Source organism: Zosterops lateralis (assembly GCF_965231275.1).
Source record: "Zosterops lateralis genome assembly, chromosome: Z".
Classification (NCBI taxonomy): Eukaryota; Metazoa; Chordata; class Aves; order Passeriformes; family Zosteropidae; genus Zosterops; species Zosterops lateralis.
In genome coordinates, this window is record NC_139800.1 from 65,979,044 (window position 1) to 66,006,294 (window position 27,251).

General features: G+C 40.0%; 1 protein-coding gene across 1 annotated transcript in view; it reads left to right on the top strand.

The window, feature by feature from the left end:
- Positions 1 to 608: 608 nt before the first annotated feature.
- The window catches only part of EPB41L4A (erythrocyte membrane protein band 4.1 like 4A), a 117,359-nt gene continuing 90,716 nt past the window's right edge, over positions 609 to 27,251 (top strand). The window contains exon 1 of the mRNA XM_083883134.1: positions 609 to 758. Within this exon, the coding sequence (XP_083739260.1) occupies positions 660 to 758 (99 nt within the window). The 5' untranslated portion in view covers positions 609 to 659. The remainder of the gene's footprint in view (positions 759 to 27,251) is intronic.

Below are 27,251 nucleotides of genomic sequence, written 5' to 3' on the forward strand. Positions count from 1 at the left end.
GGCCCCGGGACGCGGGTGAAGCCCCGTGCGGTGATGCGGAGCGGGGCAGGTGCCGCCCGCCGCTCCCCGCCCCGAAGGCGCCCCGGGGGAGGCTGCCCAGCGGCCGGCAGGAGGCGGCCGACGCTGCCCGGCCCCGGGTCTCTCTCTCTCCTCGCTCCATCCCTCCGCCCCCGACGGGGAGGAGACGGGCGCCGCTCGGCAGGGCAGCCGGAGGAGGCGGCACTGGCACTGCCACCGCCCTGCTCCGCCCGCAGGCTCCGCGCCCGGAGGGAGCGCGCCGGCCGGGCTGGGACCACCCCCGCGCCCCGGCTCCCCCGGGCCGCTCCTGCACACAAAGGGGAGGCGCAATAGTGCGCGGACGGGGCGGAGGACGGGGCGGGTGGGCGGCTCGGTACTTCCCCAGGGCGGGGGAGCCGCCGCGAGAGCCGGGCGCGGGCGAGGGCTGCGCCCTGCGATCCTTCCTAAAGAAGCCGCCGGTCTTTTCCTCTTCCCTTCCCCCGGAGAGAGCCCGGCAGCCCCGTCCAGGCTGTCGGGCGGGATGGCGGCGGGCCGCCCCGCAGGGCTGGGCGCTGTCCCTTAGCAGCCGCGGGGCTCCCAGCCCGCCGCGCCTCCGCCCCTCTTCTCGCCTCCTCGCCCCGCGCCCGGCCACCGCAGCAGGCATGGGCTGCTTCTGCGCCGTCCCGGAGGAATTTTACTGCGAAGTTTTGCTCTTGGACGAGTCCAAGCTGACCCTGACCACACAGCAGCAGGGCATCAAGGTGAGGGTGTCGGCGGGGCGGGGCTGATCCCGAGTGCGCTGCGGGAGCCGGGAAGGGAGCGGCGGCCTGGAAAAGGGGGTTCGGGAGGCGAAGAAATAACAACGTAACTTTGCTTAGGGTGGCGCAAAGGGCGGATGGATGGGAGCGACGCGCGCTGGCGGGGCAGGTGTGGCTCTGGGTGGCTTCACATCGAGATAAGGGACTTAAAACCAGCAGGTGCCGGCACCCCCCGGCTCTCGGGGCGCTCGGCAGAGGTATGGTATTGTTCTGTATTGTTCTGTATTGTTCTGTACCTACCGCAGCAGATGAAAAGAGAGGAAGGCGGCTGTGTGCACGGCGCGTTGAGCACCGTGTTCAGTCACTCCTCGCTCCCTCTGCCTTGAGCCGTGCCCGCCCTGGGACGCGTTTTCCCGGGAAAAGGCCGCGCTCCCGAGCGCAGGGGGACGGTCCCGCCGCGTCCCCAGCCCGTGTCCCATCTCCCGGCCGGTGGGAACAGCTCCCGCAGCGCTGAGCGAGGGTGAGCTCTTCAGAGTAGTCATCTGCCAAGCGCTAACGAGCCCTGACTGAGCGTGTGAAAACTGAGATTTTTGGAAAACCCCTTAGCCTGGTCCTGTTTGGTTAAGCCTGATGACAGCCGATGTGTCACACACGCTTGAAGTTCTTGTTCGGAGAGCCGGGAGCGTGAATTTATTACAATGTAAGAACGTGATTCCAGTGTTGGATCACGAAAACAAACAAACAAACAAACAAAAAACCCAAAAAACCCAAAAAAACCACAAAGAAAGAAATTCATCCTTCTAAAGTTTATTGTTGGAAAGAGCTGACAAATTTTACCTAACACATCCAAAGAATCTGTATGCCTTTATGTTGTAGCTAGAATGAGTGAAGTTAGGTGAAGCAACCTGGGAAAGGAGAATCTGAAGGAGAGTAGTGGGGAGAGGGAGTTTACATTCAACAATATATTTTCAGCTGTAATCACTGGTATGACCAGGTCTGCATGTATTCAGAATTTCCAAGCTTTGCTGAATCAACTCCTGCAGATAGACTCATAAATCCATGCTTAGCACAGAGGAGTAAGCAAATCATGGTAGAATTCAGCACTTGTGTAGGGTCTTTGAAGTCTAAGTTTAGACACTTCTGAAAAACCTTCACTTTCTGTGTGCAGGTGTGGGTGTGTATATCAAGCATGCCTATGTGCTTTTATGTGGTAAATGTGCAGTCACACAAGTATGTTAAAAAAAATCTGCAAAGGTAGTCCTATGGTTAGTCTAATGAATCTAAAGCCTGAAAGTGAAGGGTTTGTGCAGTGTCTAATAAAAATTGGCGTCCCCTGGGAAAGAAAGAGTAAAACTTCTTTCCAAGAATGCATGACTTGCAGTCTTGGGAACTGTCTAGTTTAACGTGAGGGTGTGGTTTCCTGCCATTCTTAGTGTGATCTGAATGTGGCATAATGCTGAATATTTCATCCCTTCCACTTGGTCTTTCTCTTTCTTGAACCTAACCACAGAACAGTCATGGAATCAGTTGGAGCAGTGTGTGGATCTGACAAGAGAAGTAGTAGTTTGTTAACATTTTGGCATAGGCACTCACACTGCAGAACGGGAAACCTTAGGGAAGGGAAAATCTTCCTTTTTGTGGCAGTCTGTCTTCTGTGTTTTCTTTTTCTTTCCTTTATTTTAAGATTAAGTCTGTACACAGTGAAGCCAAACGCCAGTCCTGTAGCTCCATGAGCCTTTGAAAATCCAAAGCAAGGAATTGCAGAGCTCTCTCCTAGCCAGTGGTTTCCCCATGGTGCCCTCCCTTGCCTTTATACCTGTATGAGTGTTTGTGCAGCTGTGCATGAAGAGCAGTTCCTGTCCAGCCTGAAGGGTAGCCACTGTTTTGCCTTTTGCTGGGTGAGCCTTCAGCTGGACCTCTGTGCCCTGGTCCACTTCAGAGCTGGAGGATGGCAGAAATGACTTTTCAAGTCACTCCTGACTTCTGTAATTTTAAACTGCTCAGGGGACATTCATGTTGTTATTATTCTACAGCTTTCCAGGGATATTATAATGCTAATTTATAGTGAAACAGAATATAAAATTTATCATGTTCTGTCATGCTTTGTCACTTGGCATTTTAACCTTGAAATACAAATGTCTTATTTTAAATATTTTTAAATGTACTCATGCAAATGCAGAGACTTGTAATTTTCGATTATTATTTTTTAATTTTTTATTTATTTTAAATTGGCATTTCAGCTTTGGCACCTAGGTATAGTTTGTAAAAGTTCATATGTGTTTTATTTTAAAACAAACATTTCTTAGAACTACAGATTCTGGATGGGAACAATTCCTTTTGTCATCTTCACTTCTAATTTGCTTCAGAGCTACATGGGAAAGAAGCTTTTGGTACTTTTTCACAGATCTTGATTTGTTACAGGGGCAGGGTTTTTAAATGATTATACAAGCAACTTTGTTCCCCTATTTTCCCCCAAGCAGATTCATGCCTGTTAAAAATAAAAAACAGCTTAACAGCTGCTTTTTTTTTTTTTTTTTTTTTTTTTTTTTAAATCTATGTACTTGCTTGATATTAGTGGATATAATCCTACTTACTTTGAAGGGTGGAAAGCAGTGCCCTGTAGGAATCCAAGTCAAGTTTGTTACTTCAGGGTTTTGGATATGAAGTAGATACTTGTGTCCAGAGAGTTTTGCAGATGCATTGATTAGTTTGTGTAGTGGTTATTTCTGGCTTGTTATGCTTGGCAGCAACTCTACTCATCAGAACATGATGGTTTTTAATTACAGATGCATTCTTCATACTACAGTGGGCTTCAAACTGTACTTCACATTGAATCAATGAGCAGAGGTGACAAGACTGAGACTTTGAGTGCAATTTAGGGATACTTTTCTCCATGGGCTTCAAGGAGTTTTTTAGAGAAGGGAAAGGATTTGTTTTCTTTTGGCTCCTAAGTGGGGAAGCTGAGCTGGAAAGAGGTCAAGAGGCCTTTTCAAGATCATACAACAAGGAAACTTCCATTCCCTATTAGGCTGATAGTGACTGACCATTCTGCCATGGACCATATTGTCTGGAGGGTTTTGTGATGATCTCTTCCTCACAGTTCTTCAAACTAATTTTTGCTTCTCAGATTTTTTGATTTTTTTTTTTTTTTTTTTTTTTTTTTTTTTTTTTTGTTTTGTTTTGTTTTGTTTTGTTGGTGGGGTTTTTTTGTGTTTTTTGTTTTGGTTTGGGTTTTTTGGCTTTTTGTTTTTTTAATGTGTGTAGTTTTGTTTTGTTTTTTACCATTATCAGTGCTGCGTTGCTGTTCTCCCTTTCTGTCTTTGTTGCTCAAGATTAGAGCGCTGCTTTAGGAAAATGTGGAAGCTGGTTCTCCAGCACTGAGCCTTACAGGAGGCTGATAAGAGTTCAGTAATCAGGAAAGGCCATCAGGTATCTTGTAATCAAAAATTTTATATTTCCTTATAGTACATAAACAGATACTCTGGAGTGTGCATGCATTGAGACAGTAAAATAATGGCAGCTGTTAGTCCCAACAATTTTGGGATGGAAGAGGCTATTCACCAGGTTCTGATATAGTTTGTCTAGTCAAGGTATATGGCTTCAGATGGGGACAGCTTTTCTTCTTAAAAGGATGTTCTAGTTTCCAGTTAGGTAATGGGATTTTGCTAAAGATATGGTAAGAATCAGCTGCCAGCTGAAAAATATTCACTTTTCCAGGGCTGCTACTTTGTCTTCTCTTCAGACAGACTAAACAATAACTTAGGCATTTTTATGGTACAGTACAAGTTGTAGTTCATCTGTTGATGTCACAAGAAATGTCAGTGGTCTTTTGACATGATACTTGACTAAGGGGTTGTGGGCATTATATATTTTGGTACTGTTAAGAACTGAGTTCTAATTGTCTTTGTAAACAATGGTGACCTTATTGCAAAAACTTATTTTTGGAGGTTAAGGAAAACCTAAACCTGTGGGCCCTTAGAAAATAATGCCTTGAAAACCTATTTGTGATAAGCTGTTCCAGGAAGAGTGCTCATCTTGTAATGTGTGTGTTCCAGGAATCTAAGAACCTTTGTCCCCTCTTTTTTTCCTGAAGAAGCTAAAAACATTATAAAGCATCTGTATTTCATGTTTGCATCTCTTTGGTTGGAATAAAGATGTCAAAAAATATTAGCTGCTTCTGCAGTGAAGAAGCTCTGTCATTAATCTTAAGCCATCTGGTCATTGCACTTTTGAAGTATACTCCTTGAAATTCCTCTCTGAGCACAGTTTTTATGTTCTGTTTAGATTGGTATGGGTGATGGGTCAGCAGTAGTATTTCATTAGAGGAGAAGTGATGAACAGGAAGGATACCTAAGGTTTCCTGGGAGAAGTATATGTTCTCTAATATTATTTTATTCGGTAGTGCCATTTAATAGTGATACTCTGGCCACCATACCACTTACTTGATGATTTACTGAGAATTTAGCAAAAGGATGGTTAAAAAAAAAGAAAACAAAAAAGCAAACCTGAAATAGAGAGTGGCTGATACTAGGAACTGTGTTCAATAACTGGGTATGTAAACAGATGACTGGGTTCATCAGACTGTGGTACATATTGTTAAGATACTTATGGAATAATTGACAAAAGGATTCAGTATGATCTATAGAAGTAGATAAACACACCGTTTCTTAGAAAGTTTTCTGTGGATTATTCTGGTATTTTTCCTTTGTTCCCCTCCCCCCCCCTTTTTTTTCCCCCCCATTTGTTTGGTTTGGGATTTTGTTAGTTTGTTTTGGTTTTGCTTGTGTTTTTTTTTTTTTTTTTTTTTTTCAATCCCCAGTGAAGCTAAGTAGTTCCAGACTTCATGTCTTTAAAATATAGAGAAAATGTAGGGTGCACTTTTGCATCGAGGTGTTTTAGCTCTAGGTACACCAAGGAGTCAGTCTGGGAATAATGGGGATCTATTTTTTTTTATCCCAGTGAAAAAGCTTAATGAATGCATTTGATAGCAGGAAATAGACTCGTATGAATAGAAAGAACTTGCATTGTGTTAATTATTTTGAGAGGTAACATTGAAAGTCAAATTTGTAGTAATTTGCTGCGAATATGGAATGTGTTCTTTATGAAAGTGATTTCTGCTGGTTTATTCTTCTACATTTTATGAGGAAGGGAAAGCATCTTTTTGTGAGAAATTCTTTAAATTTTCTAGTTACACTACTTCAGAAATCTGAAAAATCTTTTTAAAGATAGATTACAGTTGCTTTCCACCTGTGGTAGTTCATCATCTATAGTAATTACTAAGCTGTAATATCAAAGTTCAAACATATTTAATCATATTTTCCTCTGCCCTCTTTGGTATTGATTAATAAGGACTTTCAAGGCAGATTCCTCTAGATATTTAGCCTATTGATTTGAAAAGAATAGTTAATGAAAAGTGAATTGATTAAAAGGACACAATCTCAGTCTCATTTCAACCTTATAATTTATTTTCTTTATAAAGCAACAGTTTTCTCTTATGTGTATATATTGTCTATATCAGCAGGAAAACTACACAGACAATATCATCAAGCTCCAAGTGTGAATAAATATTAATCTTCTCCTTTAATGTTGTAGACACCATACATCTACATGTGGCAAAAGCAACAACAACAAAAAAAGTTAACAAAAAAGAAAGTTATTGATATTGGTATTAATAAAAAAGGAAGTTATTGATATTAATATCCCTTCCATATCAGAAAGGTGCTGGTGTTGCTTAAATTTCTGTTATGGGTGTAAAATGGTCATCTGATTGCACACTGAGGACCAGATGATTTATGTAGATCTTGCACTATTTGAGTCCCCTAAAAATGGATGGAAATAGTGCACAATTCTAGTTTACAGAGAATTGAAGGAACAAAAAGGCTCATGATCATTTTTCTTAATTGCTCTGCAAAAATTACTGGTACAGGTTTGAAATAGATTACTGATTTCACCAATATCTTTACAGATGGGGCCAGCGATTTTGAATACCCCACAAAATGACCATAAAATGAATGAACACTGAGACACTTTATTTTCCCTAGGTGCACTTAACTAAATTAATAAAACCATCATGACAACAAGAAGGAAATCCATTGAATTCTAAACAAAGTTACATCTAGTCAGCCTGAGGTTTGGACAATAGTGTTGTCAGAAGTGTTTATTCTTCTGTTTTCATTGAGCAGTTATTTCATAGGATGACCAAGGCAAATGTAAGCTATGTGAAGCTCCTTTTTTATTGTACAGTTTTGCATTTATGTAACATGGATTAAGCATTTCTTATATTAAAGTATTTAGTATAGTTAATATAATCTCTTGATATGTTTTTCACTTTATTTCATGAAAATTCTGAACTAAAATTCAGCTACAGAATTGCAGTCTTTTCCCTCTAAAAAGAAAACTGCTAAAAATTGTCACATGATATGATGAAAACTCTTGAAGAGACTGAATTGAAAAGGTGCTTCAGAAAGGGAATGTCTTTAAAAGCTGAAATTTTATGCCACTTCATGCTGTAAAAATATTTGTTTTCAAGATGATATTGAACACACAGGAGAAAAAGAGGAATTATGTATTGGTCATGTTGCGTCACTACTAATATCTGTATTTTTGGTAGAAAGATGAGAGATGACTTGCCAGTCTTTTTTATTTCTTTTTTTTAGATTTATTTTCCTAAAGGGGATTTAATTTTGCAATGATAGATCAACTATATTATCTTCACTTTTTTCACAACCAAGATATGTGCGGTTGAATAATCACATTTCAGTATCTGAGTACAATTTTGCAAAGTGCATTTTTTAAGTGCAGATTTTAGATGCTCCTTTTTTGATCAGATCTTCTGCTTGCTGCATACCAACTTAATTGCAGAATTTAAAATGAAGGTTGTCATTTCAGTATTGATTGAACTTTTGTTCCCACTTCTTCCATTGCATCCTGAGTTGTGGATGGTTGAACACTGTAGGCACTAAGGTCAAAAGGACATGCTTGGGGTCAACTTGTGCTATTATTCAGAAGTGGAAAACCAATAGAAACATTGCAAAATGAGAGCTCTGCTCCTTTGGTTTTGCCGCAGCATGAAGAGAAGAACCTGCCTGTTTTGCCAAGCAGGAAAAGTGCTTTATCTGCTCTCCTTGGCTTGTGACCACAAACATCGATTTCTTTAAAGGGAAAAGACCTTTTGTGAATGGTGATTCTAGCTGTACCTTTCCAGAGTCAGGAAAAGGACACCTGAGAACTTCCTTTGAATTGATACACAAATCGTCTTTATTGAAAGTTACAACCAAAATTTAATATACCCGAATAGGCATTTTTGATCTTTCTGGATGGAAATACCTATTGGGCTGAATGTACCATTAACCTATTGCACTAGGGGTTGTATTAAATTTGGTTGTTAAAAGTCTCAGAGGTCTGTAAAGATTCCTTTTTAAGAAGCCTTTCTTTCTTCTTGCCCCTCGTGATTTCTTCTTAATTCTGTCTTGGTGTGAGAGAAGTGCATACAAATAGCAATCTCTCACTCCTATCAGGTGTTTGCATTAGTTATGCTTAGTAAGAGAAATCCTTTATATTCAGTTAAATCCAACTGCTCCTGCTTACATTTAAAATAAAAAATGAAGTAATTACAGTAATTACATTAATGTGAAAGAAAAGTGGATCTAATTTGTATGGATGATGTGCTTATTTATTTGTCAGTATTTACATTTTAAACTCTGCAGGGTTACAACTGGCTGTCCATAAAGCAGAGAAGACAGTCTGTCTTCCTGTAGTTCTTGAAGTTTTGGGTATGTGGGTAAAATCTTTTTGTGGTTGAGAGAGCCAGTTTGATAACAAATGGCTTGGGACTTTAATACTTTTCCTGTGTTCTCGGGAAAGTAAGAACTGAATGCACTGAAGACTAAATTTTCTTGTCTGTATAAGAGACAGAATGCCTTTTAGAAGGATCTTCTGTATCTCAATTCCATGAAAAGAATTCAGAAGGCAGAAAATGGCAGTTTCCCTATATAATTAGTGGTAAAATTTGGCATGACTATTAATGTGGGCAAGCACATGATTTAACACTTTGCAGAACTAAAGACATTTGATCATCTTGTAAAATTGAGCTAGAAGAAAGGTCATCCAGACAAAACCCTCTAGATCTGCTTTTTGTTTTCCACATACTATATATTTCACTGAAAGTTCTCACTTATGTCTGAGAAGAGGTTACTTGTAGTGTTTTGGAAAATATTTTCTATCTATAGTTATATCCATTTGTATATTATACTGAATATCTAGTTTATTTTATTATTAATCTTTTAAATACATTAGATATGGGGAAAAATTACAGTTCTTATTTTGGTTCATCCGTTTTATTCAGGTTCTCAATGTCACAGTGTAAAAGAATTGTGACAAACTTTTTTCCTATTTGGTGGATGAATGGAAGGAGTATAATGGCATTTTGTTCTTTTCCCCACCTTAGAATACCAGAGCAAGACTTGTCTTTATAATAGACTGCATTGTGAAGCATAAGGGAAAGTAAATTATTTTTTTATCCTGTTTGTAAGTTCCACAGTAAGCTGGTGGAACTAGCAGTTCATAATTATAAAAATGAGAAGGAATGTGTAGGAGACTAATGAGAAGTGAGTTCGGTGCTGACTCAGGACCAGAAGCAAATGACTGGATATCCCTTGTGAAAAGAGGTAATCCTGCAATGCTTGTGTGACATGTAACATGGAAGCAGATTCTCCACCTCTCTCTCTTGGGGGTGCCTCAAACTGTCTGCAGAACTTACTGTTTTGAAATGAGTTTTGCTTTGTTTGCCTGGCCAGCACCAGATACAGAAGAATGCTGCGCTAGGCGCTGCCTCTGCTCTGATTCTGTGTCGGTGGAGTTTGCTGTGGTGTAGAAGGTGGCTGTAATTTCTAAAGTGGTATAATCTCATCATGGGCATCAAAGGGAAAGGAAGTTACTTTCAGAAACAAGTGGGATTGGAAGGCCATGACTGCCAGCACTTCTTCAGTATTTGTTCCCAGTGAAGAACCATCAGATCCTCGTTCCCTGTGTTTCCTGTGGCTGTGGGAAGTGAGAGGGAGTGCAGGGAGCTTCTTGCAGCCTGGCACTTCCACGCTGTGTCACACAGAGCCCGGACCTCCCCCACAGGGGTCCTTTCAAGTGTGCTTCAGGCTGACAGGCAATCTTTTGTCTGTGTGGTTGGTTTATTTAATACGCCAGAACAAAAGAAAGCTGAGTGTCAGACTCTTGTAATTCTGATTATCATACCATGACTGTAAGTGGTGGGTGATATGTATCAGGGTGCCTTGGAGGGGGCCAGGCAACAAATAATCCTGAAAGTTGTGTCTGGGTGTCCCTTAAGAGCAAATTAGGACACCTCAGGAGGGACTATGGGAGAGAAGTAGCTTAAGTTCAGTAGTGGTGATTGGGAGAAGAAGTTCCCAGGCAAATGTAGGAAAGATGCAAATGGACAGAATGGTTATACTTGCAAACAAACTTTTTTGTATTGCTATTTGCTTAGTGGAAGAAGGGGAGAAAGCAACAAGACTTTAGAGGAACTTTTTGATGAGGTGTGTGAATATCCTGACTTGCCCTTGGCTTTTTAGATTTAATTTCCATCAGCTACTTTGGGTAGGGGAGTAGGGACTGGGCTTAAAAATGCTATTTTCATAATATTTAGAGGATAGAATAAAGCCCTCAAATTCAAAAGATCAAATATTTTTGCCCTGTTTTGAAGTGATATCAGATTCTTCAGCCATACTCTTCCCTCTATTATTTTTTACTTTCTAAAAGTCCAATTTTTTCTTTTTGTGTACAACACATAAGTTGGCTGAACACTTCAGTTCTCTTTTTAGTGTGTGCATTCTTCTTCTGGAGCACAGCAAACTCTAACGCTGTGGGAAACAAAAGCTACCACATTTATTCTGGGCTATTTTGAGATGTCTTTTGTTCTTAACAAATGCATTTCTTTTTACAAATTATAATGCCTTTAAAATCACCTCTGATTGAACCATCTTTCTTCAAAAATGGGGAATATTCTGAAGCTCTCTCAATGCCCCTGGTTGGGATGGATGCGATTTACTAAGGAAATGTTCTTGGCCTTGAGGTTTTTTATCTATGTCTTCAATGTCTGAAAGGAGTTCCTATAAAAGTCAATTCTCTTTCTCGGGCAATCATTTAGTAATAATGTTGCTTTTTTTTCTTGTGAAAGCAATAGTGAGTTACCAAGGTCTTTCCTGGGTTAGAGAATAGTCGAAATTGTCCACCTAGTTTCAGTTACAATGTGGAAGACATGTTTTGGGGTGCTTTGGCAACAATTTCAGCAGGAGTGTCTTGGGCTGGCTTTCTGATGGTGAATTATATCCCAGTCACGTGTTCTGTTTGTGCTGGGTATTAAGCTCTCACCTTTAAGGCTGGTTCCGAGAGCGAAGGCAGGAAAGAAGCAGCGCGGAGTTTGTTTTCAGAAACTGCACTCGCTCCCCTCCTTGCTGCTCCTGGGCTGTGCTGTCTGCAGCAGGACAGCAGGAGAGAACTGTCCTTTGATTTTAGTTAGTTTGTAGCTCGCTGAGGCAGAGAAGTTCCCTGGACTGTTTTCTCTTCTTTTCCTTGGAACTGTTTAAATTTGTTCTGGACTGAAAACCCAGATAAATACCTGGATCTCACACCTGTGGCCCAGGACGGCATTTTTCAGTGCAGGAGGGACTGATAAGAGACTGGGCAAGCTGAGCTACAACCCACGGCAAGGAATTTCTCAGTTTTGCTATCTGTCTTCAGAACAGTGAGAGGTTCCATCGTTTAATTTTTTTTTTAAATGCTTGTGAATACTTTGCTGGTTAAATAAACAGTTTTTCCACCTTTCTCTCAGGAATTTTTTTCCCAGACCAGTCAGGGGGAGGGGACAATTGAATTTGCTTTCTATAGGGACTCCATTCGGAGGTTTCCTCCCAAATTTGCTCTAAACCAGGACAAGGAGCCAAACTGAACCTAGTTTTTCTGTGAGCAGGTTTAATTAATAAGTGAAAATTTACTAGAAAGAAAAGGTGTTATTTTTTGGATGAAGGTGTCAGATATTATTCCATGTAAAAAAAAAAAAAATCTACCTTTTTAACAGAAGTCAAATCTTTTTCTTAATTATCCCTGGTCTTTCATCAGTATTCAGATCTTGAGTCTGACTGTTTAGAGCATGAAAGCCGCATTTGTTGTTTTCATGACTGAATCTTTATTGTTTCTTTTTTCCTACTTTCCTGGAAAAAAAAAATCTTCTACAGAAACAGGTTTCATGAACTATCTTCTGAAATCTTCGTTTAAAGGAAAAAACTGCAATGCAAATCATATTTGTTTATGATGCCTGCTGCTTTGTGAACAAGTGAACTGAAGTCAGAACAGATGATCAGAAAAAATAGTAGGTTTAGTTTTGGTATTATGTGTGTGTCTGTACAGAAATTAATGGGGTCTTGGTGAAATGAAGATGTTTGGGGAGGGGAATCTATAAAATGTCAAAAACAAGTTAGTCTTCAGTACTGTTGTAGTTTTAAATGTTTCTTTGTAGTGTTTGTAGTTTTGTGAAAGCTGAAGATTTTTCCTGTGGCATGGAGAAGCTCCATAGGTAGGCAGAAGTCCTGCAGGAAAGCTTGACTCCAGCTTGATGTGCTTTGTTGAGAGGAAAGTTTGGTCGAAAGGGAATTAAATCACTTCCATTTCCACTGAGTTGGCTGAAAATGAATCAAACCCAGTTTTTTGTTACAGATATATTTTCTTTTTGTGTTGCTTATTCTGTATCTGAGATCATGACAGTTTCAATTCTCTTATTGTTTATTTATTAATTTAATTTATTTATTTATACTAATTTTTGGTTTTGTTCATGAGTTTTGGAAAGATCAGGGTTGACAATTTTCAGTAAGGCAGCATACAGAAATATTTCTGCTTCTGTGTGTGACACACACACAGTGTGTTTGTAGAACCCTCCCTCCAAGAATATTAACCCAGAACTTTTCGTAAACAAATACTGCCTCCAAAGAAACTTCAAAATTGAAAAGGTAAGTGATTTTTTTCTTTGGTATTAGTTAATCCTGCCATATGTCTTACCTTGGAGAGAATTTAAACCAGACACGTTTTTATGTGCCTGCTGTACTAAGGTACAAACATTCACTTGAAAAGTTACAAAAGCACAAGTCAGTGTTCATTATCAGAGAATTCACCTCTCTTTGAAAGTTATATAAATATGTGTTCTTCCCATCTTCATGCCCAGCTTGAGGTGATTATACTGTGATTATAGCTAACCCACCAGTGGATTCATGTAATTCTGTTGAAAGTGGCAGGGTTTCTTTGTCTACAGTGAATTAAAGGTTCTTCATCTTAATGTGCATTTTTTCCTATATAATCTCACCACAAACAGCAGGTGGACTTGGTATTAGTATCTGTAAGATGAAGAGTATTTAACAGGATGCTGCTTATTATCTTGTTTTTCAAGATTGCTGTGATTCATATTCCTTTTCTTGCGTAAGGAATATGAGATAAGAAAAATCACTTGAAACTGAAGAAATTGCAGTGTAATTGAATTTTGAACATTGATTTCTGAGTGTACAGAAAATGAAGTGAAAGAATGTATTCAAGCAGCAAATTACAGGAGGTAGGAGAGTATAAATTGCCTTTAAGAAGCAGGTGTTGGCTGTGGAGTTCACTGTGCATTATGAATGTGCTTGCATTTTGAAGTTGGTTAGGAACAGTTACAGGGGAACAGGAAATCTGGCTGGCCCAATACAGGTTTTTTCTATTCATTACGGGCTTGAAAAAAGGGGGAAAATATAATAATGCAGGGAAAAGCTGGGTTTTGTTTGCATTTTAAAGTCTGAAGCAGGAGGGGATTTAAAAGAAATTGCAGTGGTGGTTGTTGGAAGTATACAGAAAGGAAACCTTGCACCATTTTCAATCTGGAAGGAGGATCTGAACATTTAATTAAACAATGCCTGACTCAATTAGTTTATGCTCCAGCATTCTTAATACATGTAGTTTTAGTTTATTTTTCAAGGGTACAGCTGTTTCCTCCTGCATAACATCTGGGAGGCAGGTACACTGTTGTTCCAGGAGCAGAGTGAATGGAAGGAGGTTTCTAGGCCCGAAAATTTTAAGCATCTCTAACTCAAAGCAAAGGTAGCTCATCTGACAAAGGCCTAACAGGTAATTTCACATTGGGTATTGACCTTATCAAAATCTACCCAAAATCTATTGCGCCTCTTTGATCATCCTATCACCCCTGCCTGACTGCTGAGCCCTCAAACCTTTAGACTTTCTCTGAATGCAGAAATTTCTGCATATGTTTCTGGTATTTCTGACTAACTGGATCTGCCTTCATGGGGAAAATAAAGTACAATCCCTCTGCAAACCGTTCAAGTATGCATTATGATAGTGCTCGTGTAACATTGGTTACTCACTTGTGGGTGAAGGAATATGGTGGAGAATGTTAAAACACCTTGAAACATATTTATATATATATAATTCTGCTAAAAAAATAGCAGAAACAGTATTTTGGTGAAATAACAGGCTTACTGAACCATGTCACAAAAGATGATTGTTGTGATTTTTTTTTCCTTGATCTACCTCATTTAGATAAAAGGCTGCATCTGCCTAAAAGGACATGTTATTTTAAACAAGGATTTGTTCTGGTTTTCAGCTCTTGTTTCAGAGGGAAATTATATCCTCTAATGACACTTGTTTAAGCCAAAATAAGTCAAGTCAGTTGTTGGAGTTTAGTCACCTCACACCTGTTCTGCTACAAGAGGAGGAAAGAATATTCTTCTGTTTTAAATTATCTCAAATTTCATTTAAGCAATAGTATATCAACACAAATTAAGTGCAGATCGAATAGAAGAAAATTATGCATAATAAAATGAAGAAATTGGAAGGACCTGACCTTGGTGAGGAAGAGTCTGTCAGTTTCAGTGGGAACTTATTTTCAGAACTATTCAGGTGATTGCATGAGTCTTTTAAAAAGTCTTTTCTATAGGTTGTACTGGGCACTCAGGCAACTCTGAAAACCTTTCAGGGGTGAATTACTTGTTACATCTCGTGTTTGAGAGCTTAACCCAGGAGCTGAGCCTGGGAAGCAGCATCTCAGCCTTATGAGCTGTCATTTTCTTACTCAATGCTAGAAACAGAAGATAAAGAATTTTATGGAGTTGAGCCTCTGGCGTAAAGAGTTTTAAGGAACAGCTGCTGCTGAGACAAAGAAATGTTTGCCCCATAGCAATTCTTCACACAGGGAGATATTAACTGTATTTCAGAAGGAAGGTTTAGCTGTCATAGAGTCATTTAGGTGGTGACACTGAGCTGAAAGTTCTGTGATTCAGGCTGGTGTGTTACCCTATCTAAAATTCAGTTCTTCAGAGAGACTACAGTATCTAAATACTTGACTTGTGTGTAGCATTTGCAGGCCCTGCTGATGTTACAAGTTTCGGTGGAAAGGTTTGGACATGTGATCAGTCTGGTAAGTGTTCAGTCTGGTAGCTGTCCATATGCATGAATAACAAATATTTAGTAATTCGGTTTATTTTAGATTGCAGTAAGAGGATTTAGTTGCATTACCTTTTATTTGCTGTTGGCTAAGAGCCGTCGCTCATTGTGGTGGTGATGGTTCAGCTTTTGTATCTTGAAGGGCTCTGATTTCTCTGGGAGGTTCAAATCTGCAATGCTTCAGTCTGATCCTTATAGCAGATTTCACTTTGTTTTTTTTGTCAATGCAAAGTCTTGAATTTCTTTCTTGCTTTCATTTGACATAAACTTTCTGTTGTCATGGTTGCAGAGAGGAACTCAAAAGCATGAACCCTGCTGACTCCTAAAACCAGTAAGCCTGCATATTTCTGTGAGGAAACTTGGAACTAAAGCAAGTGCTATGACTTTTTTTTCCCCTTGAAGGTAAAGTCATCATTTCTCAATGACCAGGATTGCTTCTGTAGAACAGCAGGGACAGGAGGGAGTTAGATGAGTAGAATATGTGGTCAGTGTATAGTGAATTACATTACACGAGGGCATGGTCACAAATATGTGGCTCATTCTTTATTGGTTCTTTTAGTGTGATCTGTTTTTGAAAACCCCAACTAAAGGAGCCTCCCAGGAGCTCAGCTGCAGTCCTTTGTTACTCTTGTAGTAGAAAGCTTTCCCTGACATGTCACCAGGGTCCGTTTGTTTTCAGTTAAGCTACTTTCATGTTTTTCTGACTTCGGTGGGTATGTGCACAGAGTACATTTCATCCTTTTTTCCACATGATTTTTTATAGAATGTTAGGAGACTTGATGCTAGGAAATGCTGGAAGCTTTGACTTTGAGCAGAGGCAGACACCCAGGCAATTGTGTGACAGCCAGGATGGGGGACATTACCTGAATATGCGGCATTAAATTGTGTGCAGATGTCTTCCATCACCATCTCTGCTGCTCATGGAGAGTCATAACTTCCTTAGGACACCAAGGAAAATATCAGGATTTGGGTTTGTTTTACCTTAGCTGTTTCTCTCACGCTTAGTGTTTCTGAGTACTCCTGGGAGCCTTCATCTGGGTTTCTGCAGTATGTTCTCACTATTTTGCAGTTTCCTTTTGCCTTTCTTGAGTCGTTCTTGTTGTCTTATTATTTTCTTGCTGGTAGCATTGGTCGGCTGGCCAAAGGCTTGAGATGGGATGTAAATGAGCAGAGTGCAGTTCTTGTTTCTACTAGCCCTTGGAAGAACCTGGGCTTCATATCTCTGCACTTAAAAAAAGTGGGATTAGGGAAATGTTTTTTTATTTGGTTGGTTTGTTTCATTATTTTGACATTATGTTTTGGGAGTCAGGGATTAGTAATTGTATTTTTGCAATCCATACCACAAGGAACTATGGTATTTTAGCATTCCTTTTTGTGTCTCATCTCTAAATCATTGTGACAGTAATAAAGCAGGAGGGGCAAGCAAGCACTTGGGATGGGGAAATAAGCACTGTAGTGTGAAACATATATTTTAATTAAAATTGGTCTTATCAGATACAGGTCCTTCTACCAGATACAAGGTCTCATACAGTTCTTTGTTAGAAGATCTGAGAGGACCCTGAAGACTGAAATGTGAAGCAAAAATCTGGGATTTTATTTAAACTGAAAGAAATAGAGTTGTCTGAAAGCAAACCCACAAAAGAGGAGCAGAGGAAAACAATGTGCAAACAAACCTCACCCACCAGGTCTGTCAACTTCCTTGCCCCTCTCCTCTTAAAAAATGCCTACAGCTGTGGACAAATTTGTCTCTGCAGAATTAATTTTGAAATTTAAGTTTGCTGGCTTATGCATCCGATATTTATAATTTCCACTACACTGTTGCATGCAGTGTCCTGTACCATTTTTAAATGTTTATCCATTTACTTCCCAGAAGTAAACCCCATGATTTTAGAAAGATTTTAGTAAACTCATGGTTTCTAGGAGAGTCCTCTGCTTCCATGCATCTAGCAATGGCACAAGAGGACATAGCCTCAAGCTGTCCCAGCACTGGAAATCCTGAAGAATTTCTTAATGGAAATGTTGTTCAAGCATTGCAATGGACTGTCCAGGGACGTGGCAGAGTCACCATCCTTGGAGGTGTTCAAGAAATGACTGGACAGGGCACTAAGTGGTACGATCTAGGTTGGTCAGAGTTTGGACTTTGTAATTTTGGAGATCTTTTCCAGCCTATAAGATCTGTGATTCCAGAAAGTTCCTTAAAGTGAACTCATTGGTATTTGCATTCTGGTCTCAGGCTTTGAAGAAGGCATTTATAATGGCTTTTATTAGATTAGCTCTGACCTTTCATATTTGAAAAGTACTCTGTATTCTTTCTGGTCATGTTGTTGTTCTGACAATGAAGCATTAGACTGTAACTGTAAATGGTATTAACCACCTTTCTTGATAACTGCTATGCAGGCAGCAAAATCCTAGAAACAGAAAAAGTACATTGAGTCAATATTTTCCACTGTCGCTGAGTTCAGTTTTATGGAAGGCCTGTAGAACTTTAGGGTAGCAGTTGGTGTTTGTCTCCAATTTGGCACTCGGCTTGCTGAGATTCGTGGTGTCAGGAACAGCCTGTTTTGAGTTACACACCTGATGCACCTTCTGGGCTGGAGGAGTGGGATAGCAGCACTGCTATTGCAGTTGAATTTTCAATTCTGGTACCTTTTTTTCACGAATCCTGAGTGAGGTAGAAGTAGGAATGGTACAGCAGTGGTGATGCCCCTTCCCGTTTGTGCTTCTTCCAGCCTAGAATTGTTGGTATTTGTAAATGTGGCTGTGGAGACAGGTGGGACAGAGATAGGCTAAGCTGACCTTTGTAATGCTTAACAAAATTAGGAGGAAAAATGTCTTTGATTAAAAGAGTGCTTCTTGAAGTCTATCCTGATTACAGATGCGTGTTTCTCCTCTCCTGACTTGTTCCAGCCGTATGTAGGGCAGCCTGAGGTCTACTTTAATTTACTCCAATTGGCAGTGGTCCCTGAGGAGTTGTGTGCCACCTGGCCATGGCTAGAACAGGACTGGTCCCAGCCACTCCCTTTCCCCACCCTGCCAAGGCGCTGTGGGGCAGGAGGGTGTGGGAGCTGGATATCTTGGATGAAAGCCCACCAAATTCCTTCCAAGTGAGGAACCCCCAGTGGTGGATTTGCTAAGACTTTCCTGTTTAAACTGTGTGGGGTGCAGAGGAGCCAACCTGCTGACTTCCTTCAACTACTCCCTCATCCCCACAATGAGAAGTTTGAATGCTGCAATGCCCTGTAATTTGAAAGACAGGCACAAGGACCTCTGGCTGAAGTCAGTGGGTTTTATCAAGGACCTTCTCTAAAGGCCCTCTCAGAGCAACTCTGCAGTTTGTAGTCAGAGATACTAATGTCTGCATCTTTTGCAAAAATGTTAGTTGAGCAGAATAGGAATATTTTAAAGAAAATTTAGTTGCCTTAGTTAATTTACAAAAGATGACTTTATTTTTCATCTTGCTGGAAAGGGTTTTATCATCCTGTTTCACTTAACCGAGTGTATTTGAATAGTAAATGCAATAAATAATTGCAGAATACAGTGTAACGTGATAAACTGAGGTCATAATTCACTCAACCTGTTAATTTTTCCTTTTTCCACTCCTCTGCATCAGAAATACTTTAATAATTGCTTTTAAATCTACCCTTCTTGCCTCACTCCCTTAATATGTGCCATGTTTTGGGAGTTGTTATTAAAAATGTTTGTGCTGAAGTGTAGGAATTGATTCCTTGTCCACAGTAGAGATGTTGTTTCTTTAAATAAGAAGGCACATCCATGGATTATATGCTATCACCAATACATTTCTAGTGTTAATTTTATTAAACCTTGTGATTTATAGCCGGGCTTAGTATTGACTTTCATCTTCATTGATGGCAGATTTAATGCAACCACACTTACCTTAGGAATTGGGATGTGTATTTGTCCTGGTTTAGGGCAATTTTGGGAGGAAATTTCCAAAGGGGACCCTCTAAAAAGCAGATTCAAGCAGCCCTTCCCCCTCCTGGCTTGGAAAAAGATTTTCGTGGAGAAAAGTGGAAAAAAACTGTTTGTTTAACCAGCAAAGTATTCACAAGCATAAGAAAATAAATAATATTAAACAATAAAACCTCTGGCTGTTCTGAAGAGGTGGCAAATTCAGAGTCCTGTTCATGGGGTGTAGCTGGGCTGGCTCAGTCCCTCCTGCGCTGGGAAATGCCACATCCCGGCCCCGGTGGCCACAGGTGTGTGGGAGCTCCTGGGCCTTTCTGGGTTTTCACCCCACAGCACGGCTGGGCCCTTCCAGGAAAAAGGCAAGCCGGTCTGGGGAACTCCTCTGCATCAGCGAGCTACAAACTAACTAAAATCAAAGGACAGTTCTCTCCTGCTCTCCTGCTGCAGACAGCACAGCCCAGGAGCAGCAAGGAGGGGAGCGAGTGCAGTTTCTGAAAACAAACTCCACGCTTCTTTCCTGCCTTCGCTCTCGGAACCAGCCTTAAAGGTGAGAGCTTAATACCCAGCACAAACAGAACACATGACTGGGATATAATTCACCATCATAAAGTCACCCCAGGACAGGATGGCATTGCAGAAGTTTACAAATAAAAAATGTTGCTCCAATGCATTGTACCTGTTCTAAGAGCACTGTTTTTTATTACATTGGGAATTATTCTCTGCAGCCTTCTGAACAGGCTTATCATCCATCATAGAAGATGCATCCTAAAATGTGTAATATTGCTTTGACATAATGTTGTCAGACAAAACTATGTTTTTTTCTTTTCCCCATATTAACCTTTAATTTTACCTTCATGTTGCAGTAGCCTGTTGTCAGCAAGAACAAGTTTCACTTAAAAGTTCAGCAGACTAATTAGTTGCAAAAAAATTTCATCTCTCTGGTTTAGAGAACCTGAGTGGGTTTGAGATCATAGTGAACTAGAGTGTATTAAGCTGCGTAACTGGAAATCTAAAACCTTGAGTAAATACTAATTGTAAAAATGAATTTTCAGGATTTTTGAGCATCTGGATATGTTCTGTTCAAATCACCTGCATAGTTTTGTAACTATTTGGTTTTACTGAGTATTTACTGAAAAGATTGGTCTTAAATAGAATAAAAAAAATACATGGTGTAAAAATGCCTTTCAAAAGAATTTCATATCCTTTATATAAAAGAGTATACAGTACATATCTCTGGGATCTCTCTATCTATCTGTCTACCTAAAAATGTATTGGAAAGACCAGAGCCTTTATCCAGGAGGTTGGTGGCTGAAAAGTGCAAGTGTGCTGAAGAAGTGCTGAGCTGCCATGCCTAAAATTCTGCAAGAGGATTTTCAACTCTTTGTGAAAGAGCAGAAGGTACTCAGAATTCTTGTGAGTTGATTGGCAATGGGAAGAAAATTAAGGATGTGTTTTCCATGTGATGTACAATATCAGTCACCTTTGCTGATTGAAATGATGTAAATTTAAAGAATTGGAACTGGATCTTTCTGCACCCAGCTTAGTTAAATGCCATATTTTCCACTGATTTCAAAAGACTAAAGGTCAACTTTTATCACTTTCTCCTCTGTTGAAGAAGACCTTGACAAGGGCTTGGAAAAATGCATATACATGTGTAATTTTCTCAAGATATTGAGACAATTTTAAAAAGTAAATGTTCTAGCAGAACTGGAATTGGTGGTAGAAGTTTCACAACATTGCTGTTCAGTGGAATCTTTTCATTTTAGAGGAGATGTTGCACACACACACACATACCATAATGTTTACTTCATGTGTCAATAATTTTTGTCAAGAAACTAATTTAACATATAAACATCCTATTAACCTAACCCACACAATTTAATATTTTATGTTATCATATGAACTCACATTTTTAGTCTACATTTTAAAATCCTAGAAGTAGTGGGTTTTTTTCAGATTTCCTGCTATACTTTTCTGATAACTTAAGGCTAGGATTTTCAAGTATGGTTTCTTGGTGGCCATGGCTTCATAAATTTCCATTTTCTGTGCATTAAACTTAATGAGTTTGAAAATAAGTTCCAATAAGTTCCGCCTGAACATGAGGAAGAACTTCTCTATGCAGTGACCAAGCCCTAAACACCCTGCCCAGAGATGCTGTGGAGTCTCTCTCACTGGGGCTATTCAAGAACCTGGACACAATCCTGGGATGATCCTGCAAGAAGAGGGCAGCTGGACCAGATAACCCCATGGTGGTTCCTTCCAGCCTCACCCTTCTGTGATTCTGTGATTCCTGCTGTCCATTGTTAATGTTGACCTGCATTTCCTGTGGTTTCTGCCTGTGGTATTGGACAGCAAGATATCAAGGAAATCAGGTCAGTGGAGACAGAGTTGGTTGTCTCAGTGACGCAGCAGAAGGGAGTAGGAAATCTCCATGGAAGCAAAGAACTAGTTTCTTTTTAGTTTTCCGAAAGGTGTTTGCAGTGCATTTTCTGAATAAGACTGGTGTGTTTTTGTGCGTTATTTGTGTTATTGTGTTATTTGAGGCCAGACTAGGAAACTTTTGGATATGGTCTGAATATTCCCAAAGTTTTCACTAGTACCGTGTTTAGAAGAGGGTTTATTGCTGTTTGGACTTTTAATTTGTTTGTGGGCTTGTGAAGAAAATAGCAGTATTACAGTTCTGGTTCATGACAGGAGTTGTGAAGCATCACTGTGGAAATAATCTGTCTTGACATGACTGTGGGGTGCCAGTCATGGTTTCATAAAGCCAGGTATGCTTCACACAATGCCACAAATGAACACAGAATTAGCCAGTTTTTAGTAGAGAATAAACAACAAATCTCAACAGCGTGTCTGGGTCTGTTTCAGAGAATTTTGGAGATTGTGTAGCTGCCAGCATGTTAGTAACTTTCTAGCAGAGCAATTAATTTTTTTTCCTTTTTATCCCAGCTTGGGCTAACTGGGACTGCCAACTGGATCTGTTTCGAGATCACTTCTCACAAATTACTCTGCCCTGTATTCTGTTTCTGAAATGCTAAGACATCTTATCCTTTCACCTGTGTAACAGCAGAAAGCCTTGGAGTAGGCAGGGATGGCAGAAGGCATGGGATTATTGCCTTGTAGGTGATAAATAGTATGATGGGAATATAAAGCCAATCCAGTCTGTGTTCTGTATTACTTCACCTGCCTATGAGTGTTCTGTAATTAGCCTAACATGCAGTACCCAAGGGGAGGTAAAAATTATGTTTTAAAACCAGATATGCATAAACCTGCACAATAAATTGATGCCTGACAGGCAATTCTCTGAGCTTTGTAACGGCACACTTTGATTGCCTTTTGGTTCCTATTTCAGCCTTGCTCTCTTTTTACCTTTTCCTTTTTATTATGTTTTTATGAGGTGTTGTGAGTGCAGAGGTTTTTTTCTTTTTTGTCCTCTCTGTGTGGTTGCTTGTGCAGGCTTGTTAGGCGGGCTCTTCCTCACCACATTGTGACGAGGTGATGGTTCTGCAGAACCAACAGCTCACAACTGGAGTCTCATGAGAGGGTGAGAGTGGGTGGATGGGGCACAGGGGACACGCAAAGCCCATGTGCTGCTCTCTGAAGGCAGATACTAGCACTGCCCTCCCTGTTAGGCAGGAGAAGACAGAGCTAAAGAGGGTGTTTATTTCTTTCACACAAGGCACAGTATTTTTGGTCCAAGGAAGAAAGGAGCCATTCTCTCTCTCTTTCTACCTTCTTCTGCTCTTTTGCTCTGTCTCCATTTAATGCATTTTTGACTGTCTTCTTCCTGACTGGAGCTCCAGGGACATCCTTCCAGTTGCTACCTACCTTCTTCCTGTAATGTGTGGGATAAAAAAGGCTTACTTTAAGAAAATAGACTGTGGGGTTGAATTTTTTTTGTTTGTTTGTTTGGGTTTTTTTTCTCAACTGTGTTGAAAGTAGACCTTTGCTGCTGTGTCTTATGTTGCATATCAGTACATGAAGCCTAATGCACAACTGCTTTCAGTACAGCTAGGGATGTTTTGGTCTCAGGCACGTGGCTTTGACGAAAGAGCTCGTTTTCTCTCTCACTAAGCCAGAGAGATCCAGGAGAAAGGTACTCTTCATCTGAGTAATTTCAAAATTTGGAAGCAAATTTAGAGCTGATGGCTGTTGACAAAGCCACCCCTGCTAATGAATCCAGATAGTATTTGTACAGTTAAGTTTCCATCCATTTTTAAACAAAATCTGTTCCCTTCCTGGGAGTTCTTCCTTCTTTTCTCTGCTTCTTGAAAGGAAGAACTGAAATGCAGTTTTTAAGTACCCATTACCCATTTTTGAGATAGATCTCATCAGTTGTGTCAAGTTCAGTGCATATGTGGCTTGCATATGGAAGTCAAAGTGTGACAATGGAGGTCTCAGAGTGCTTTGCATCTGACTGACAAAAATTACCATGAACAAGGAATTTTTGGTTTCAGGTAGTGCACAGAAAAATAAATGTGAATGGAATATAGACACTAAAATTTGTCAGAGAGGATAAAGTCTGAGAATATCAGCTCAGAAATTGTGCCTGTTTATTTCATTTTAGTATTTCAGTAATTCTTTTCATTCTTTAAAAAGCAGCATCCTTAAGAATAAAAGGTAGTGCCTTTTTTTGGCAGATTGGGCCAATTGAAGCAAAACCCACCCATCATCTGTGAAGGAAAAGGATTTGTTTCTTCTAATTTCAATGCAGCTTCAAATTTGGAGCAATCATGTTAAACTACCCATACTTCAGCTCATTTTTACATTTATACAGTTTCATGAATCTGCAGACACAGATATGACAGAGCAGCCTGTCTGGCAAAAGCACAGCAAGAAAGCTAAGTGGTTAGAAATCGGCATCCATCTTCTTTTAGACAAAATAGATTAGAACATTTCTTTATACCTGAAATGAAATTACTGCTTTCTTGAGCTGCTGTCATGTTTGTTCTATTTTATGAATCCCACTTAATGAATCCCAGAGCTTCAGGATTGCTGTTGACATAGTGATTGCAACTGAATGTAGAAGTAATTTTTCCAACTCTTTCATATTGTATCTGCTTGTTTGAGAGCATTTTTTATCCATCAGTGTTTGAATCCAGTACTGCTTTCTTGCTGTAAACAGAAAGACTAATGAAAGGATTTATCTTCTCAGAAACAGAGAATGGTATCTGGTATTGAAGCGACAGAGGGGAAAAAGGGGCCCAGTGTATTTACTAAGCAATCATCCCTACTTCGTCTGATATTATGCAATCTACCTGTAAGATAAAGCCCAACAGGTATGATAAGTTTCATAGCTTAAGTTTTCTCATGAGAAAACCATGGAGGTTTCTTGTAGCAATGGGGAACAAAGTGACACAAACGCCCTTATGCATCCAAAGAAGATCACTTTATTATAGAAACTGTCCCCCTTTTAGTACCTTTAATCTGTACCACACAGAACCAGAACTTAACAGAAGAAGAGCACCCATTGGCTGCTCAGCTGCAGTGCTGCTGTCCACACATTCTGTCACCCTGTCACCTTCCCACTCACGTGCTGTCCACGTGTTCCTCCTCAGCACTGCCTCTCACCCCCCAGCTCAGCTGCTTCCAGCCATCCAGAGCCTGCACCTGTCCCTCCTCTACAGGGCCTTCTGGTGAATATAAGCCTTAATAGCTTTAATAAATATAACCCCATATCCCACAGTTTCTGTAGGTTTTGCTGCTGCCTGATATAGTGAGAAAATCTGAGTGCTACCACAGAAAATACTTTAATTTAGGGAAAGTCGAGCTTTACTAGTAGTGTCTTTTCACCCCCTGGACAGAAAAAAGAAAAAAAAGAAAAAAAAAATATATATATTATAAAAATTAACTCCTCCATCACAGGAGTCTTTGGCTTCAGAATTGCACTGCCCTAAGCCATCCCCCTCCAACATAATAATTTGGATCCTTAGCATGCCTATTCCTAAAGGAGGATTATGGAGAGCTTCAGTGAGCCCTTCTGCTGGCAGTGTTCTGAGCTGGAAAGATGAATGTGTGAGTCAAGTGTCCAGGCTTTGAAATATACATTCTTCTGATGGGTTTGGAGACAGCCACACATCCTTCACTGCAGCCATGATTGACCACTACAGTGAATGTTTAATTTTGGTGATATCCTGTTAACAGTCCTGACCCAGAAATCATTCTGTCTTCCTTAGCTGGTGGTAATTTAGATGTATGCAGTATTGCCTCTCCAAAAATTTGTGCTCAATTTTTAAAAAGGCAGTGAGAATGTAAGGTTTAAAATTAAGCATTACTGTATCACCTGTTAGGTTGTTTGATGTGTTATTTTTGTTATTGTCACTGTTAATTTTTTTTAATGCTTATTGCAAATTTGTGTAGATATCTTTTATCCATTTCAGCTTACTCTGTCTTTTGTTCTTAAAAGCCCTTTGTCAGAGGCCTTCCTTGTGTGAATACTGGGAGGCACAGACCAAATCACCTTTAATCTCTTTCTGATATACTGAATATTTCAACATTCTTTGACCCCTCCCAAATTACAAGATTTCTAGATTAGTCTGTTTGTTTTTTAAAAATCACCATCTGAATGAGTTTTAATTTCTTGAAGCACAGAAATAGTTACATTTCTTCAATTATGTGAAAGTATTGCCACCTTCATACAGGGATACCTGGAACAAAAGTTCATGGGGTTGTTTTATTCTCTCCTTCCCCTTGCTTAATAACTGCATCGCTGTGATCTCAGGTTCACTTGCTTTTATTCCTGGTGATGCCCAAATTCCATTCAGAGTTACAGCTTGTCAGGACACAAACCTTACTTCATAAAATTGGTGTATTTTCTTGCTGTAGATGATCTTGCCCATTGCAGTTGTTAGAATACATGTTTTCAGAGAGCTTGTCCTACCAAGAGGCTCAGGTTATTTTCTCCAATAGCTGGCTTTTCTCATTGCTTGTCACTTTAGTACTTTAGTGATTTTTGGAATGTCTACAAATTTTTCGGGGCGGGGCGGGGGGGGGGGGTGTCTTACATTGCAGGTCATATAAAAATTATTGCAAAGCCCTCCTTTGAACTTTGAAGACAGTTCTCTACTAAAAAATTGTATTTTTGGATCTATAATTCACAATATTTAATTAATAGTTCATTGGTATTTTTTAAATGGAATTACTTTTAAACATTATTTAGGGTAGATTTACTTATAACTGCCAGACATCTCCAGTAAAGTGCTGCAGTTACAGCAGGCTCCAAAATTTGAGTGTGTGTGTGGGAAAAACAGACCTTTGTCATAATACACATTTATTTTACACAAAGGAAATTGTTTATTTTAATTTTTTTTTCCTGACTGTGGTTAATTATTTTGGGGAAGGAAATTTTACATACAATATTTCTGGTACTGGAGCTGAAATTTTATGAAACCTATAAACAGCTTTTTGCCCTCCAACCCTCCAGAAAAACATCATTATGGAACACTATCACCAGGTTCTCAAAGGCTTATTCTGTGGTCTGTTTACACAATTGCATTGTGTTTACATGGCAAGGGGTTTGTAGTGGGGTCTGCAGGGGTGGCCTCTGTGAGGGGAACAGGCAAGAAGTGCAAAGGATGGAGCAGCAGCGTGGGGCAGCTGTGGATTCAGCACAACCCCTGTTACCCATCCCTCTGCACTTCTTGGGCAGTGGATACAGGACTCAGAAATGAAGTGAAACTGAGCCTGGGAAGAAGAAATGGAAAGTATTTTAAGTTCTGCTGCCGTTTCTCACTATCCTTCATGTAATTGTCAGCAAATTAAATCACCTTTCCCTGAGCATCTTTTGCCTGTGATGATGGAGTGATTTCTCTGTCCGTATCTTGACCCATGAGCTTTTATTATTGTTCTCTGCCTTTGTCAAGCTGAGGTGGGGAAGTGAGGGAGTCACTGGGTGGGCATCTGGAAGCCAGTCTAAAGCCAAGTCTACTCACAATAACAATAAATACTTGGGACACAAAATTTTAGCAGCCTAGTTTCCTTGAACTAGAACAAGAATATAATATTGTAAAGGGTTATGATAATGCTGCTCATGTTTATGATGAAGGGTATTGGATAAATTGAAATATTAAGAAAACACTAAGT